At 33.8% G+C, this 19,209-nt stretch overlaps 1 protein-coding gene across 1 annotated transcript in view; it reads left to right on the top strand.

Annotated features, from left to right (window-relative positions):
- Nucleotides 1–19,209, top strand: part of NLG-4 (neuroligin 4) — a 165,025-nt gene that overhangs the window by 71,478 nt on the left and 74,338 nt on the right. The window contains exons 3-4 of the mRNA XM_018537757.1: nucleotides 13,434–13,787; nucleotides 17,848–18,157. Of these exons, the coding sequence (XP_018393259.1) occupies nucleotides 13,434–13,787; nucleotides 17,848–18,157 (664 nt within the window). The remainder of the gene's footprint in view (nucleotides 1–13,433; nucleotides 13,788–17,847; nucleotides 18,158–19,209) is intronic.

Consider the following 19,209-nt stretch of genomic DNA (forward strand, 5'->3'; position numbering starts at 1 on the left):
ATACAAGCGCTGACAAAATTGTCTTGGGATCATAGTATGCATTCTTGTCAATAACCAGAAATATGTACCTACGTTTATTGTACGTATGTTTCTTGAGAGAATTCAATTGCAATGCTAGCATGACTCTAGACAAACTACGAGCGCAGATTCACAGACCCCTATAAAGCTCAAGTCGTTATATATGCTGTGCTCGGAGTGACAACAGAATTCCGTTCGACCCAAGCCACCCCAGCCAACTCCCGTTGGCGACCACCCGCTCGATTGTTAAGAGTTGAATAGAGAAAAATTGGATGCTATTCGTCGTCGTGTTGGGAGCAATGGTAGAAGTTGAAAAAAAAATCTATTGTCAGGTGGCACGTGTAATTCATAGTGTGGCTTCCTGGATTCGAGTCGGTCTCCCTATCCGCCTACCACGTCGTCTATTTTTTATTGTGAATAGCTTCACGCGTTTCGTTGTCGCGTACGTGCAGCTAGTTTATTCGTAAAGTTCCTCACAGTTATCATTGTTGTTATGTCTCTGTCAGTCCTGTCCGAATTTTAGAAAATACTCTCGAAATAATAAACTTATTACGTTTGCATAATTGACAAAAAATCAGAAACCAATGAAATTTTAAATAAAGATTTTTATATTTAGTATAAAATATTTTATTTTTTCGGCGAAAGAGATTATTACATGTAGAGGAAAGTTGCCGAATACGTATACTTACTGTACGATAAAGATGTAAAATAATCGAGTAATACAAATAACAATTTAACAGATTATATTTTGTTTTATATATGTAACCACACTCTAAAAAATCAACTATTAAATTCTGATTAATTTAGATAAAGATGACTATATATGTATATTATGTAATCATGCAATTTTATTTCGAACTTTTATATATCCACAAAAGAAGATTTATTGTACAATATATAAATCACCCAGTATCGAAATAAAGTAGAGAGTCTATCTAAATTTATCACAGCTAGATATGACTAACCGACTAACTTAAACTTTAGAATAATACTCTCAATTCAAGAGCGAATTATTCATGTATCTAATACTTATACAACACTTACCTCAGTTCTATATCCATTAGACTGTACTAATCCTTCAGTAATGGATGCTACTAGTAGGTATAAGACATAAAGTTTAAAGTTTCGGTTATCGAGCCCGAAATCTTCGCCGATGCATGTGATCGACGGCAGTTTTAGACGAAGAGCGGCGCGTCGCTCCGTGCTTAAGTGCGTTGAGTGAGTAAACGTCTAAGCTTGCTCGTGCCTCCTTGTAACGGCCATATATAGTAATATAGTGCCGCGGGGTCGTGCATAACGTAAATCCATGTTTACTATGCTAATACCTGGAAACTTGCCGGTTGAAAGGATGCCGAGAAACGTCCCATCAAATATGCAGGGCCACTTGCACGGCCTGTGTGCATGCGGAGAGAGAGAGAGGGGGGAGGGGGAGGGGGTGGACTGAGCAGTAGGAAGAAGCTCGTTTTCATGGAGTCTGCTAAACTCTAGCTGGCGCCATATTGAAATAGCGGTCGAGACTTCCCTTGTCTACTCTTGTCAGCTCTCGTCTACACCACGAGATTGTACCAGGGCGAGTACAGGAGAGACGAAGCTGTTGCGTTTATAGCTACGTTGACGTATCCTTAAAGCCTTAGCTTCTTGAATTATTGTTAGAATGAATCTCTATAACTGCAGGAGCTTAAATCAACTTATACATGGACTTGGTAATACGATTTTTGCATCCGCCGTTAAATTAATTCGCAGTCTAAGAAACTTTAATGTCTCATTTGTTTTCAATTCAATTTGGAAAAGTCTTTTTGTCATTACTAGATGAACTTTTAAATGCATTATACTAAAAAGTCTAAAAAATTGTAATTTTTAATTCCAAACGAGTCTTTAAATAATAACTGTTCATTCTTTTTCTTTTACTCTTTAAAGTTTTTTTTACCTTTCAAAAGATCTTTTAATATACTTCTACGGTACCTATACATTTCTGTTTGTGCAACCTTGAAATTTTTATTTATTGTCTGAAGAACTTGAGTTTTCCGGACCTTTAATCTCATAATATAAACCGAAATTAATCTGCGAATCAAAAGACTTTAGCTGGCTTTGAATATGAGAATCGGATACGTTGTTTGGAGGAAGCAAATTTTTTAACTGCATCAGCGATGCCACAGCCACTCCTAATCCGCGTTTGACGATACACTGGAACGGTAAGCTTTTAATCGCGTTATCCGCATCTCCATATAATGCCCAGGTACTTGTTATCTACCTGTTGTGTTACTCACACCATCGTGGCTTTTAATCGCCACGGCGTTTACACCGACACGATCTAATAATCATGTTTAAAACTATGAAAAATTTTTCCTTTCGATGTTCCTCGCGGATTGAATATATTTCAAATAATGTGGAAACAGACTTTAACTTATTATGTACATAATAATTTTAAAAATAAATAAGAAATAAAACATCAAATTTCTTTCAAATGTAAGTTCTAATAACTATCATTAGATTTTCTGTTAAGGCATTATCGAATTTTAACATTAAAAAATTTTTTTTAATTATCACTAACTCTTATGAATCTTGTTATTCAAGATTTAAAGAATAATATTCTTTCTAACATTAATGTTAATATTCCAGTGAATTTATATAGTATGCATATTAATATTATTAAATTATTAAATCAATATATTATCCGCTACTAAAATCATGCGAATGTGGTTCAAAGCCCTTTCTTATTGTTTTTAAAAAAATTATGTATTTTTGCACGAATTTTATTATAATATCTCAAAAACAATAGTTTTATATTTGTTAACAATAAGATTAGATTTGTTTTAATTTCCTTTTTATAGAGACTTCATCAGAACAGCAAAACTAATCACAATTTTAAAACAATTATAATACTATAGATAAAGTTCTTCTCTTTCGCGACAATACATATTGAATTCACGTCATATTACTACTTTAACTGATATAAAATCGTATCGATCGATACGACGAAATCGTTCGTATCGAGTCCGTCACTTCTGTTTTACACAAAATCACGTTTAAAATTGACTCAGGCATATGTTCTAACTACCATTTCATCGTGAGATACAAGTGGTTGGGTACCATGAGTGAGTCAACGAGACAAGTAGACGTGACAAGCGCCTCTGATAAGAGAAAAGTTAGTACCCATTGCTGAGTCTAACAATCTAGACAGTCTAGGAAATGGGATCCGACTCCTCGTCACGAGCAGATCACAACCAGATCAATAGTTAGGTTCTGACCAAGTCAGAATAAACGTAATTGAGGCTGCTAGATAAAGCGGAGAAATGAGCTCCTTGACCAGAGTTATATAACCCTGGCCTTTTTGGGCGACCCAGAGACGAATCCGAGAGACAATCGATCGCTTTTTACAGCTAAAGGCCGAACTGTTCGCCGACAATCAGAGCGTGTCCTCAATCAGCCGACAGCAGTAGTCGCTAAACCGTGCGAACGCAGCACCGTTATGAAGTGCGTGACATTACGCGGCCGGTATCACCTCGTGCCCGGAGCACTTGGCGTGAGAGTTGCAATGACCGTGCAGTGGCCATACATGCAGCAACGTCTCGAAGAGAGTTCCGCTTCCTGTCAAAACATTGTAGATGTGATTCCATCGTCAAACTAAACCTCCATCTCGAATGGGTTTTGTGAAAAGTCCATTAGTCCGATCACTTCAACGACACTCCCGAAGCAAACGCGCGATGCGACGAACCGGCTACGGTTCGTTCACTTTCAATTCATTCGGCGACGAGGGTACGTTAGATTCCCCGTCATTGGATATTTACATGAAAAGAACGATTTTACTCAAGTATCTAAAAATTTACCTAGATATATAATTCAGACATTTTAGAAAAACTGTCCTTCTTGTATACCTATATCCTCAGGGTACTGAGCCTTCCCACCACGTCAAGGTCGTATCCGTGACAGGGAATCATCCGAAAAACATAATGTACAATTATTTATATTACAATTATTGGTCAATTTTTTTAAATGAATACATATCAATTCGTCAATACTTCGAAATAATTTCAGAGTAGATGGAAGAGTTGAATCTTTTATCACAATATTTACAGGATATATTTAGAGTCAAATATATATAGAAATTAATAAAAAATAAATAAATATTTCATTATATTTTTTGACTAATAATTTCAGAGATATACTCAATTTTATATAGGGATCATGTCACAGAAAATGTACAAAAATGAAAATTAAATGATTAATTACACGAACTGCGTTATTTCCATAAGGGATTCCACTTATTAACGTTGCTTTTTTGTGACTCATGTAAATACCGGTTAAAATATAATCGAGTTATAAGTAAGCAAAAAAAAATTTTATGTTAAATAAAAATAAATCCAACTAAACAAATTAATGCCAATGAGAGCCGGCACAGGTTGTTCGTGTAAATTAATAAATATGATAAAAGTAATTATCGTCCACAAATATCGCGTAAAATAATTACAAATCCTGTTTTTTGTCGCGTTTTGATTTCAAATGAATGAACCGTACGAAATATCTGTTCCGTAATACATGATTGTCATCTTGATCCATTCGTTTATGAATGAATCAGGAGACGCGGTAGCGTCTCCGGCCATGTTCAAAAACTGTGATTAAGTTAATCATGCAGATTAGTAGTCGTATATTGTAAGCATTTGTAAAGTATGACGTTTCGTTTTATAGCACTTGTCTCAATTGTATTCCAAAAAGAAATGTGAGGACATCCGAAATGGCACGAGTACTTGTCTATACGAGTCACAGTGTGAATGACTGTGTGATAACTGTGCGTAAACATGACGCGCCGCCCGGCTGCCGCATCAAAACAAACATCAAGACCGCGCGTCAACCGTTAACTGCCGAATTATTAACGCATACTACGATGGGTAAAATAATGTATTCGTTACATTTTAAATATTTTCTGAAATAGTCTTTATTGCGCGATTATTTATGCTTTTATTTCTTTGATTCGTTATACACATACCTACATATACACACAAAACTCATCTGTATCTTACAATTAGATATTTTAATTTTGTTACAATAAGTGATTATTAGTTTGTAATAACTTTTTATTACACGAAATACGCGCAATGTATCTTAACATTTTTAATAAAAAAAATTAACGCATTGCGACTTTTTGTTATTTTTAAATTGTTTAATTCTGTCATTCATATCTTATTTCGCATTTTTAATCTGAGAAAAGTAATAGATAAATTATGTTCAAATTCATAGTGCAATCGATCGTAAAAAAAACAATGATTTGTAATTCTTGTATTCTGTGTCGCATACGTATTCTATTTCAATTTCAAATGAATAAATTACGCGAAATTAACGCATTACTCACTTATTCGTACGAAAGTAACGCGAAATGTTTGCTTCAATACGTCATCGTCGTTACCTCGCTTATATAGTTAATCTAAAAAATTAATTACACATGCAGGAATGCTGAGTAATTATTAATAGGTAATCGTATTTCGAAAGATAAAAACCTAAAATGTCTCATCACACCGTCACGGCACAAGTCGGTGATCTTACATAAACAATAGCCACAAACATAATTGATAACATAAATAAGTAAATTGATGATATAACGTCTAATTCAAATAATCACGGCAACGTAGTATCACCTTCTTTGCACTGGCTATTAGAAATGTATGCGCAAGAACACACTTGAGTTTCTTCCACCATGATATTGATAACTTTCATTCGATTTCTTGAAATCGAGTTTTTCAAAAACATTCAATTCTTATCTGTTTTTATTTATTTTGGGTAAAAACTATGAAAACTAATTGAACAAATTCACAAATTTAATGTTGAAAACTACATTTGTCCAAAAAAACAGCCTTAAGAACATGCGAATCTATTCGACAGTCTCTTCTGAAAGTGGTTTTCGATTACATGCACACACATGCACAAAGTATTGCACTGTGTATTCGCATGTGTGTGTATGTAACGGATGCGCGCAATTACGATTCAAATTTTACGACTTGCTTAACTTAAATTACACGACCCCAATTAAGTGAGATCGTGCCCGGAGCCCGCGCGACTGCCAAGTTCTGCATAGCGTTTTCCAACCCTCCTCACTCTCTCACTCTGTCTCCCCCCCCCCTCTCTCTCTCTCTCTCTCTTCATACCCTTTGCGCTCCGGTAGTCCTCTGTTTGCATCTCTACTCAAAAACTACTCGCTTGCCCTCTAATCTCGTTTACCGGCAAAAATCCGCCAAGAGGATGCTGATATTCGCACGCTGCAAACGATTATTTAATTAATTTCTTTTAGATGTCTCAAAACTACCGCGCTGTACATTCTACATTGTGGACTTTTTGCCAATTTATGTTTATTGTCTTTCAACAAAAATTGTTTAAAACAAAAACTTTTTACAAATTTTTAATTATAAGCTTCTTAACAAAAGAATCTTTTTATCTATTGTAACTGAAAATAACACAATAGAATACATTAAAGTTAGACTTACAGCCATCACAAATAGAAATTAATAATTTAGCAATAATTAGGAAAGGGTTTATTACACAATAAAATTAAAACACATTGCTTATTTATACAAAAGATTTCATCGATAAAATACTAGAAATTAGTGCTCTTGTTTTCTTTAAAATGATATCGTTCTTGTTTTCCATAAAAACAAATCTGTGGAAAGAATTAGCTTGTGCTATTGAGACTTATTGAGACGTTGTGCTCTCGCTTTCTTTCCCGGGCGTCATAAAAGCTCGGCACGCAGCAGCGATTGTTGTAAAGCTGCTGTTGTAGTGTTTATCAATTTAATTTAACACATCCCTCCGGCGCAGCATGATAACACAATGATCGTGGTTTATTTTATCGCTCACTAAAGGAAGATATCACAAGTTTACGACGCAGGATATAACGCAGGAAGTTGCTGGAACGCTTAGGTGAATTCGAACAGTTGTGCTGTCCCACGCATGTGAGTTTGCACACATGTGTGTTTTTACATGCAAGGTTTCTTCTTATGAATAGTTTGAGACTTTTACGGGACTTTGATTCACTATATTTGATGAGAATTTATATCGTATACGTATGTAACAGATTCTTACATTTTAAAGGATTTTATTAACATGTACGTGTGTGTGTGTGTGTGTGTATATATGTGTGTTACAGTTTGCTTATAATGATGAAAATGATTTAAAGCAATGAAATTCATTGATGAAAAGACAACACACATTGTAGTAACGTTAATCTCTCGAGATCTATTCGTAATAATTTACATTGTTGACCTGTCGTTTGCTTAATTTATATCAGTGTGCAGACTAGGATTTTGCAGAAATAATAATAATAATAATAATAATAATAATTGCTGGAACAGAGATTACATTATTTATTGGTTTGATATTTACATAATAAACAAAATAAAATTTACGTACATTTATGAAAATACTTTTTTATTTTTAGATTAATTTTTTATATACCTGTAATAGTTTATTTTACTATTATTACCTCTTATTACTAAAATATTATTTTTTGAAGATTAAAAATATTTTCATATTATATTGAAATAATTAAATGAAAATTATATTAAAATTTGTTTATTGAATTGTATTGTTTTACGTTTTAAAACATATTTTTTATTAAAAACATGATCACACATTATTAAAAATTTATACAAGTGTTAATAAATATGTAATTTATCCAATAATTATTGCAGTAGCAGCAATAACTTATTTAAAATAAATTTTTATTTTAAATAAAGTTAAATACAATTAAATTAAACGTTTACTTTCTACTTATTGAGCTTGAAATGTAATTTATTTATTTCTTAATCTTTTTCGTCATTTATAAAATCACATTTTTGTTTTAATTTAATAAATATAAATATTAAACATAACTCGACGTACAGATTAAATATGAAAGTAAATGTAAAATACAGTTAACTCTTGAAATGTTGTGTGCAGATTAAAATAAATCTTTATATATAATTATAAAGGTTAACGGTAATTTATTTAAAATACTTTATTAATTTTAGCTTTAAAATGTGGGTCAATAACTTTGAAAAATAATGAGGACGTTATGAAAGCGATACGAAATCAATTATTATTACAACTGAACAAAATCTGGCACAGCCAAAGCTTTGTCCATGCGTTTACAAACTTGCTGGCGATATTGCGACGAACGAAGTAATTAATTTGCTTTCACGTACTGCGCACATTATGTGTGGATTATGCCCGTCGCAGTTTGCACTGCAAAGTTCGCGATGTAATTACGTACTTTTGATTCTGTTTGTGCATAATGAGTCGCGAGCGATAAAGTTACCGAAGCCGCCTGCAAGTTTCACTGCGTTACAGCTACGCAATCTCTCGTAATATCGCCAGAAATAATTGATCCACGTTCTACTGAATTTACACTATTCACTTTAAATAATGATCCTATTTATCTTCATCTGTGTAAGACATTGTAATTGCAATCTTAAATTTGAGGAAATGTCTGAAAAAAATTATTTGACGAATTTTACTCAAAAGCATAAATAAAAAGGTCTATAAAATATTAATAAAATGTAAAATGGAAATTTGACATGATATTAATAAAACTCATATGAAGAATAAATAGATGTTATTAAATGAAATAGACTGAAATGCGTACATTCACATGAATATTTAAGTAGAGTGTTTTTACAATTCTTTTCATTGATCGATTAATTTATGGATGATGATCTAAAGTGGACGGTATAAACTGGGCTTTACATGGCGGATTGTCACAATAACGAGCTAAAAATGATACTTCGAAAGCACAGGCCAAAGCAAAACTGAGTAATCGGATTTCCGATGATGGACGAATAACATCATTGCAAAAATGGTCGACCCCGCGGCGACGTATTGTTACGCTAACAAATTCGCCCTTTGACTTTTAAACTCGGATTACTACTATTTTGTAAGAGCGTGCACAATGCGTTTCTATAAATGTATAAATCGTTGCGCATGTTATACCCATTATTACATCAGACTGAATATCCGATTTAGATAGATTATATTAATTATTTAATTATTTCAGCATCAAAATATATTTTGCGTAAAATAATTCTGATAACGTGTTATACTGCGAAACAATGAAAGACCATTGAAAGTCAACGTCAGAACGTTACGAATTACGATTATCGATGCTCGTTAATATTAACTCATCTGGCAACGTTAATTAACGAGCACCATATCGATGCATATTATGCAAAGCCTGCGGAGACAAAGTTGAAACTATTTCAGGCATGTTTGACATCCGTTGTTTTGATTATAGAGGCGAGCAAGGGGAGCAGGGAGAATAAATAAATTGATATCAATGCGCGCATGTCGTGAGAAGTCTCGCTGATGACCTATTGCGCTAATCTATTTTCCGAACGGGATTTATCGAGTATCCCAGCAAATGCAGAAAGCCCACTGTAATATCGAGTTTTGGCGTTAACGTTAAACATTTTCGCGTCGCAGCCATTTCGAAACATTCGGCTCGTTCGTCCAATCGCAGAATTTATCTCCAGTTCGTTTCGATTAATGTCTGCCCCGCCTACTATTAATTCACTGTCATCTGCAATAACCGGAAAGATTCGATTTTTTTAGTAACATATTCTCCACAATTATGTTAACATATACATTAATACACACAACTGTGTGATATATTACTAAATATCTGAGAAAGCAATTTTGTATTTGGAGCTTATTTATCTCTCTAAGCTTTTATCTGTATTTACAACGCGCGCGTATATATACTACAATTTATGTACATGTATATACATTTTTTCCACAAATTTGAACGATCGTGATATATAAACCATGTGAAACAAAAATGCCCCACGATGTTCATATTGAAAAAGTAAATCCGTATTCTTTCTTTATTTCCATTTAATTTTATGTTTACCTATACTGATGTATTATAACTACTTTCACAATCTGAGTTATAATTTTACAATCTGTGCATTTATTTCATATTTGATTTGATACAATTGACAAAATATGGATTAAGAAACATTTTCATGTGCTTTAGAAAAGTTGGCACAATTTTTCAGTATATTTGTACGATTTTTTAGAACACCTTTTATATAGTTTGTCCTCGTTATAGTATCGCGGAAGACGTTCTGTGTACGCAACGAAGGAAAACGGATTTAAAATGGATCTGCATTAATCCGAATAAAGAGAGTCTCGGCAAATACGCCGCTAACTTGTGAAGTACTTTGAGACGGAAGACTTACCTGATTAAGATTCTGAGATAATTTCGGAGGAGGTTGGGGAGAATCGGAGATAGAGGTTAAGGAAAATTTTTCTCGACAGATCAGAGAATCTCGATCTGTTCCAATATTAAAATACGGAATACTCGATAAGCATCAAGATCTAACTACAAAAAAAGTTCGAAATCTATTTCTGCTGCTGGATAAAAGGGGAAGAAATAAATCAGAAGAGAGAAAATCCCACGTTTGATAAATTTTCAATGAAAGAACAGATAACGTGGTTTTAAAGTATATCTTTCATAAAAAAAACATTTGTGAATCAATTACGTAAAGTGTATCCATTAATCGGACTAATTAAATATAACACGATTCAGTAATAAAAAAATGACTTTTTTTTCGAACAATTTGGAAACCGATGTTCAACATCCAAAAGCTGCAGAAAATGAGTAGTCTCGTTCTGATGTTTTTGTAATAGTAGAAATGTTAATAATATCTACTTAGTGCCAGATCAAAAAGTACACTAGTCTGATGCTAAGCGCATACGATTGACGACAAATAAATTGGAACATACGTATTATTTTCAAATACTGTACTCCAAAATCTCTCTTCTCAAAAAGTAAAATTTTCAACTAAAGTAAACTTCCTTCCTTCTTACATTTTCTGAATCTTGTGTATCTGAGCTACCGGGAAGTGCATACAGTAAGAACATCGGAATTGTAGATTTCTTTCATCGAAGGACCCTCCGGGGACGTTCCTTATCGCGAAATATGGACCTACCACTTGTCACATCACTCCACCGTGCCACTCTCGTCGTTATGGTCACAAAAGTAAAACGGAAGTGACTCTTATCGAAACAAAGAGCGATGTTGACCGTGTGTCTGGTCATATAGAAAGTCTAGTGGAAAGAAGAAAGAGGAGCAAAGGAAAGAGATAGTTGCGAAACTTTCCAAAGAATGTCATTTCGTAAAAGAAAGTGCAGAATAAAACTAAAAGCTGTTACAAACCAAGAGTATATTCCAGAGAAAACTTGAATATCTCTCATTCTTTCTTAAAAATTAAAAAAATATTGATTTCGTATTTTTTGAGAGATCTGTGATTAAAGAAACACTCGTATTATAGATATGGAATATAGAAACAGCGTTAGTTCTTGTTTATCCTGTACATTTTTCTCAAAGATTAAGATTATACTTATACTTAGATGGCAAATAATCCTTTCGTATAGATAGAGCGTATAGAGAAAAAGATATATTATTTCTTTTCTTTCTTTTAGAAAGGACGCATTAGTGAAACCGCTATCGTAAAGCTTTACAAGATAGTACGAGAGCGGTTCTCTGTAATTTTACGGCTCGATAATTTCATGTCTCATTCTTACCAATTTTCAAGACTTTATGTCTTGGAACGAAATAAGACATACTAATAATATTCCATCGAATAGTATTGTACGTTATTCTATGTAGTATTATTCAAGTATGCTTGGGGATCTACGGAATTAGTTATACATTAAATATCGTAATGCAAATGATTGAAAATTTATTGAATTTATGTTCTAGTTTAATTAAAACAAAAAATTTAATTAAAAAAGTATTATTTATATACTTTTTTATTATTTAAATTATAGTGTATTGTTCAACAGTTTCAATAAATGTTATTTCTGTAAAACAAAAAGTAAAAACTAATTGCTTGCCAAATACATTTATCTATTGGCGCTATTGAGCTTTTTTATATTTCAACCAAAGAAATGTGTGTTGACATATTATATTTTAATTTATTAGTTTCTATGTAAAAAAATAAAGAAAATAATAGAGCAATTTAAAACAAACATTTCTAAGAAAATATTTAGCCAAGATTAAAAATTATAGTCAAGTAACATATTTTCAAATTACTTTCTATTCTACAATCATCGATTGTTTAATGAAAAGTGGGAGAAACAATCAAACAATCTACAAAAATGAGTGATAGTGGCTAGTAATAAAATAAACACTATGATTAAATATTGATTTATTGTGATTCAAATTCTGAGAGTTCAACAAATGTTGCATTAATTTTTTAATAATGCACAAAAAATATTAATTTGACTTGATAAATATGTAGTGTAAAATGCAAAACAATTTTTTTTATTTTTTGTCTGTTATTCTAAAAATGTTAACCATGTATTAAAACTATAAGTCATTAAAATTATTCTATTAAAATATGTCTTTTGTGCTAGTAAAATAAAATTTAATTTTTATTTGTATAAAGAAACGACGGTCTGAATCGAGCGGTAATAAGGTCCTTTTGTTTAAAATAATTTAATAGTATACAATGTTAGTATGACAAAAAGGTAAAGAATATAAAAAAACGTAACATCTAACGCGTAAAAGTAAAATTTAACGTTTCGGAACTCACAAATTATTCTTCAGCGATTCTTGAAGGATGTTACAGAGTCATTGTGATGTATCATAGTGTAAGTGCGTGCGACAAAGCCACGAGGCTAGCGTAGCGGCAGCGTGGCCGCCAGTACGCTCCCGAACATACACGAATGTACACGTGTGAAGCGCACGGCGTCACTAATAAAGGAATTAAAAATAAAAGAAGGCGTCTTCATTACTAGTAAAAGACATAACAGTCATAGAGATAAATAATCTTACGATCAAAGAGACATAGAGTAGTACAATTGTTTTGAAGAATTTATTTTCCTGTTTATACGTGAATTGTGTAATAAAATATACGAAAATAGGAACATCTTTACATATTCATCTTTACATATAAGTGTTACAATGATTGTAACACTTGCGCTCAACAGTATCAGAATCTGAGTTCCGAAACATTCGAGTTTACTATATTGTGTTTTTTTTATATTCTTATATTCTTTACCTTTTTGTCATACTAACATTGTATCCTATTGAATTATTTTGTACAAAAGAATCATATTACCGCCCCATATTGCAAAAAACGAGTGAAATCTAATTAATTTTTATTTTTTTTACTACCTATAGTGATATTTGAAAGAAATTTGATAATCTATCGCAACGCGCTCAGTACAATCCGTATTTTGTCCGGAACATGGGACAATACTGGGTCATGTCCGGATACGAGCCGCTTCGGCAGGTAGACGCTTCGTGTTCTCGACATGTCCGTGACAAAGAAGACGATGGCGCCGACAACACCGTGCACCGTCGCCTTTGTCACCTCTGTTTGTCGCTGGCAAAAGAGGAACTAAAACGACGCGTCGCGTCGCGACGCGATCCCTTTGTGTCGCAGGCATGGCGGAGGGCGGCAGGAAGCATCCGGTGTTGCTGTACATTCACGGTGAGAGCTATGACTGGGGCAGCGGAAACCCCTACGATGGTAGCGTCCTAGCCAGCTACACCGACCAAGTGATCGTCACCATGAACTACCGGTTGGGCGTGCTCGGCTTCCTGAACGCCAACGTGGCGCCGCAGACTAAGGCAAGGGTTGCAAATTATGGCCTCATGGACCAAATCGCTGCCCTGCATTGGGTTAAGGAGCACATCGCACGTTTCGGGGGTGATCCCGAAAATGTCACTCTTATGGGCCAGGGTACCGGAGCCGCATGCGTGCATTTTCTTGCCATTAGCCCCACCGTTATTCGAGGTAAGTGATTAAAGCTTGTTGAGTCAACATGAGTTCCAACATAGTTTGAATGATACATCAACTGAGCGAAAAACGCTATCCACGCGGGAGCTTATAAAACTAACGCGGTAAAGTTGGAAAAAACAGTATTTCGTTAAAAGCGACTTATAGTTGTAAATTGTAAAATTCAGCCAGGCGTAATGAATAAATTTTCTCGAGAATAAAGCCAGTCGAAATTTCTGAACCGTTCGCCACCATGTTGCGCTCGTAATTATTCAGAGAACACGCCGCGCTCGCGCGTCTCATAAATGATTAAAAGCGCTTTCGCATTACACATAATTGAAGAGTAGCAAGTTTTACATGAGCTTCGTAACAGTGCGTTATTTTGCGTTAGTTAATTACTCGTTACACCAATTACGTATTCACAAATAAGAAGAAGGTTATAGACTTTGCTCTTTTCTTAAAAACGAATTTTCTTTGATTGACTTACGAGTTTACAAGATTTTATATCGATCTATCAAATTGCAACCGAATCCTCTAACAAGATCTTCAATGATGAGGAGGCGAAACAAGCTTATGCGTGTCGAGTTCGTCTTTGTAAGATCTTCGTTACTTTCTCACAGTAAAAAAGACGAATTCGACGAGCGAGCAGAGGCTCTCAATTTTATCTACATATAAATAATCACAAGCGAGATCTTTTATTTAAAATTTTTTTTAAAGCTAGATACAGATTTGAGAAGAATTTTGTTGGGTTATCAAAATAATTATGTAAAACACTTGAGTTAGTTACTAGAATATAAAAACTTTATGGAGCGTCGCTCATTATGCTGGAATTTTCTACGTAATTGTTTTGATGATCCAACAAAATTATTTTTTCCATGTAAACTTAAAAATGCAAGCACATACACACATTCTCCTGAATGATTTTAATATTTTACACATTATTTTATCATAAAGTTATATAATGTCGTCACAGGAGAATGTAAAGATTCTTCTTGGGATTTCAAGAGCAGAGTGCTGAAAACCTCAAGATCTAGTGATCGGAATACTTGGTAGAAAACTTCGTCACTTATGTGCCATCTGTCGCGTAAAAATCGCCATCTTCATATCGCATACTTCACTCTGGAAAAAAAGGAGAGAAAAGAGTTTAGAAATGAGAAGTAGCTTAAACCAGCAAGAATATCAGCTCGAAATTTCTTTCTGCCGATATCCACCGTCCTCTACTCATCTCTTTTGCAGGGTTCGCGATATTTTCGAGGACGAACTCGCGCAGATCGGCACTGTAACACATTGCCGAGGATATTGGCTGTCTCCCTTTATATCTTCATCCAGTAACAGCAGCAGACCATCTTCGTGGTCGTGCTCACGGTTAACGTTCGACGGTTAACAGGCCCTGCAAACCCCTCCGGGGATGGACATGGCTGAGAGGATAAGGGGAAGCCCTCTCCACCCCGCCAACCCATCTCTCTTTACCTCTTTTCGTCTCGTTCTTTTCATCTTCGCTCCATCTTATTCCTTCGTTCGTGATATTATGTGCGTGAAATATCGTCCCTTCCTACCGACACCACCTTCGTCGTGAGCGCGCTATTGGAAAATACTTTCCTCCCTTATGAGGAGGGCACAGCCATCCACGCGTGTCCGAGATGGGAGTTTTTCCTTCCACACTTTTTACACGTCGCGGTTGTTTTACGTTCCTTGTCTACTTCCTTGATTTTATTAATTAAAGAAGCGTGATATATCTCAAACGATAAATTACGAGAAATTACTCAAATTATTGTGCAATCGAATAGTCGAAAAAAGTTTGAATCGTTGACCTGTCATTTGATTGATTAATCATAAAATGTTATCGACACGTAAATTTTATATTCAAGTACGCGAAATCATGCTAAGTTATACTTTCAGTGGTAATTAGAAAGTATAATTTGCTATGTTAAAAATTAGAACAATTAAACGGAGATAAGCTTTTAAAAAATAATAATTCTGTTATGTATCAATTTTAGATTTTCTGATGGTCAGTATTACGACAGAGAGCACAAGTGACTTCCCTTTTGAAGTAGTTTTGTGTTATTATTTTGTGTTGTTCTTGTCGTACATTTTACTTGAGTATTATGAGGAGATGCACACACACAGTTGAACTACTCTTTATATCATTTTAAGATTAAATTTTATACTGTGTTTATTCTTTCTTTCATTTCAAACTAATAATTATAATAAATTATTTGTGTTTATAAGTTAATATTATGAATATTTTGTCATTGAAAGTATGAACTATATAAAAAAACTTGTGTTATAATATACATTAATTAAGAATGATTTCCTTGTACATAAAATTTACGTATTGATAACGATACTGCATCACTCAATAGCGATAGCTTTCTACGATTAAATTGACTAAGGTTTCATATAGATGATAGTTTGAATATCGCGATAAATAAGGTTTACGAAAAATGGAAAAAACCTGTTTCATTTTTTTTTACTTTTGCGATTAAGCATCAGATTTATGGCACCATTTCTTTCGGTATTCTGACATTAATGTCATAAAATTCTCTCGCTTAATAAAATTCGCATTGTTTGCAAATTCTATTATTTAAAACGCTTGTACTCGTTTGTGTCGCAAGAAAAAAAACACCATTTCCTTTTATTTGTTTGCGCACGAAAGGATCTCCGATCGGAAAGGCATACCGACTTTTCTCTCACCATCTAGCTTCACGAATGCTTCATTCTTTCCCGTATCACAGAGGATAGAAATGAGAATTCCATTTTTCCAAGGCGCGGCTGTCTCGAGACGCGATGATGTCCTGTTATTTCCTGCTTTTGCTCTCTTGAAAAACCTCTCTCTCTCTCTCTCTCTTCCCTTTCATCATCTCTTCCTCCATCTCTTCCTCTTTCTTTCACACTATCACGTTAATTTTCTTAATAAGTTGCTTTTACTTGTGATAAGTTAATGAAACAATCGAAGCATAACATCTTCTCGAAGTAGAAAATATCCTACCTATCTTGGTATCTTTTACCTTAAAATTGAGAAATACATTTTCATCTCTTACTAGATACTAGAAAGAAAGAAATATTCTTAGAGAATATTCAGTAATAAAATTCAATTCTTACAAAAAAATTTTGGAAAAATATTATTATTTAAATTTAAAATAAAACATTTCAGTGCTCTTCAAAACTTTTTTAATTACAATTGAAAGTCTCAAGCTTACATAACATATTTTGACAAGTAAATGTAACGAATGTGAATGTTATATAAGATATTTCACATAACGAGAAAAAGAAGAAGGACATAATTTGATACAAGGCAAAAATAATGTTTATCTTAGCATGATGCTTATAATGTAACCACTGAGGAGTTAATAGTGTTAAGAGGAGGTGCAGAGATTGAAAAATTCTCCTTAAAGTACAAAACGGAGCATTCCGTTTTTCCATAGACAAATAACGTCTACGTGAGTACGCGCGAGAATGATTTTTCTCTCGGATAATTATGGGTCGTTGGTCATCCCTTTTCTTTAAGTTCGAGAGCGACTTTGGTTTTTCTTTCTTTCCTCACTAGGAGTAACGACGTGGCTTCCATCCACTCCCAGCGCCATTTTCTCCAGCGTAATTTCCTCCTCAAACAATCCACTCGTATAATATTCAGTGTCGCAATCGCTGCGCTTGTAGCATCAAATATAATATGATTCAAAATATCACGCTCCAAATATTTAACCATCGAGAGACATACAAATTGAAAAGGAACTTAAAATAAATTACAAAATAAGATAAAATAAATAACAACTTAAGATATAAAAAATTAAAAGTGTTTACGAATAAAATGTTTTTATACGTCATATATTACACTTAACAAAGATTACAAATATCTATTTTTAAAATATTTAAACAGAAAATTATAGCATTAAAGTATCAAAATATTAAAAATCTTAAATAAAAAAACTGTAAATTTTATTTATTTTAAATTTAAGTATTAGAAAATAACGAATATAATAAGTTTTCCAGATGCAAAATATAATTACATTTATATACCCATTGACGCATACATAATATACATTTGAAAATAATTGAGAAACATTTTATTTACTTACAGGATTATTCAAGCGAGCTATACTTCTGTCAGGCAGCGCCCTTTCATCCTGGGCCGTGGTGGAAGATCCTGTATCTTATGCTCTGAAATTAGCCAAGGCTGTCAACTGTTCCATTCCCGATGATCTTCTTAAAGATAATGAGCTTATAGTCGATTGTTTGAGGGAAAGTAGTCTAGAAGAACTGATGCAAGTCGACATTCAGCCTCCAACGTTTCTCAGTGCATTTGGTCCAAGTGTCGATGGCGTCGTCATCAAGCCAGACTTTCAAAAGGATCTTCTTTCTTACCTCGGTCCTGAATTTCAAGGATTCGCGTAAGTTTCTAAGTCTATCAATTTTTAAGATTCCAAGTTGCTCTGTAATTTTATTAATTTTAAAGGAATGCTTTTTTTTGTAAACAATAAAACATTCTTTACTAGTTGTCAATTCTAAAAATTATTTAAATTTAAATTTCAAAATTCTTGAATCTCTCTAGATGATTAATATATTTTAAGATTTTTTAATTTTATTTTTACTTTTGATATAGAACCAAAATTTGATATAAAATATGTTTGGCATTACGAACTTTTAGTGCCATTTTGGATATAGCCGTAGTGCAAATGGGGAAAAGGATAAAATCTGGAGACACATAGTGAGGAAAAAGAGGGAAAAGGGGAAAATCCTCGGATTCCGGTAGAACGGGCTTAATAGAGTTTTATGGTAATGCGGCGTATATTTCTACATTTTCTTTCGCGGCGGCAAAGGAAATCCGTGAAGCGGCGGAAAAGTTATTTTGATGTGTGCACTTCCGGGCTCGGCTTTGCTTTCTTGCCCAGAGAGGGGTCTCGCACTTAACGTCGGCTTCCACAATAATTTCGCCTTCCGTCTTCCGTCTGACGGATCCCGGAGTTTTCTCGTTAAATGGAAAAAGGGAGCTAAACGAGCCGGTTCCACCGCGAACATTAGCGTGGTTCATTAACGCGATTGTAAACGACCTGCCTCAACTCTACAACGTCATTAGCATACTCACAATCGAAGATCGCACCACGCTCGTGCCAGAAACCATGAAGCGAGTTCATGTTATCATCTTTACCTTCTAACTAAGTTACAATTTCCACTTGCAATCGCAAGCCCAAACAGATTTAGTAGATGTTAATGATTTCCGTATCCTAATTATTCGTATCATATATGTATATATAATATATGTTTTATTGTTAGAATGCAACCTAATATAAATGTATTCTAACAATGAAACTATAATCTTCCATAATTGCTGTTTTCTTTTGATTTATTTTTTTTTTATTTTAATTTGTTACTCAATTTTCTTTACTTCTTTATTTCTCCATATATAACACATTTACGTGTAATAGAGATAGACAGACAAGAA

This window comes from Cyphomyrmex costatus, unplaced genomic scaffold, assembly GCF_001594065.2.
Source record: "Cyphomyrmex costatus isolate MS0001 unplaced genomic scaffold, Ccosl1.0 scaffold182, whole genome shotgun sequence".
Taxonomy (NCBI): Eukaryota; Metazoa; Arthropoda; class Insecta; order Hymenoptera; family Formicidae; genus Cyphomyrmex; species Cyphomyrmex costatus.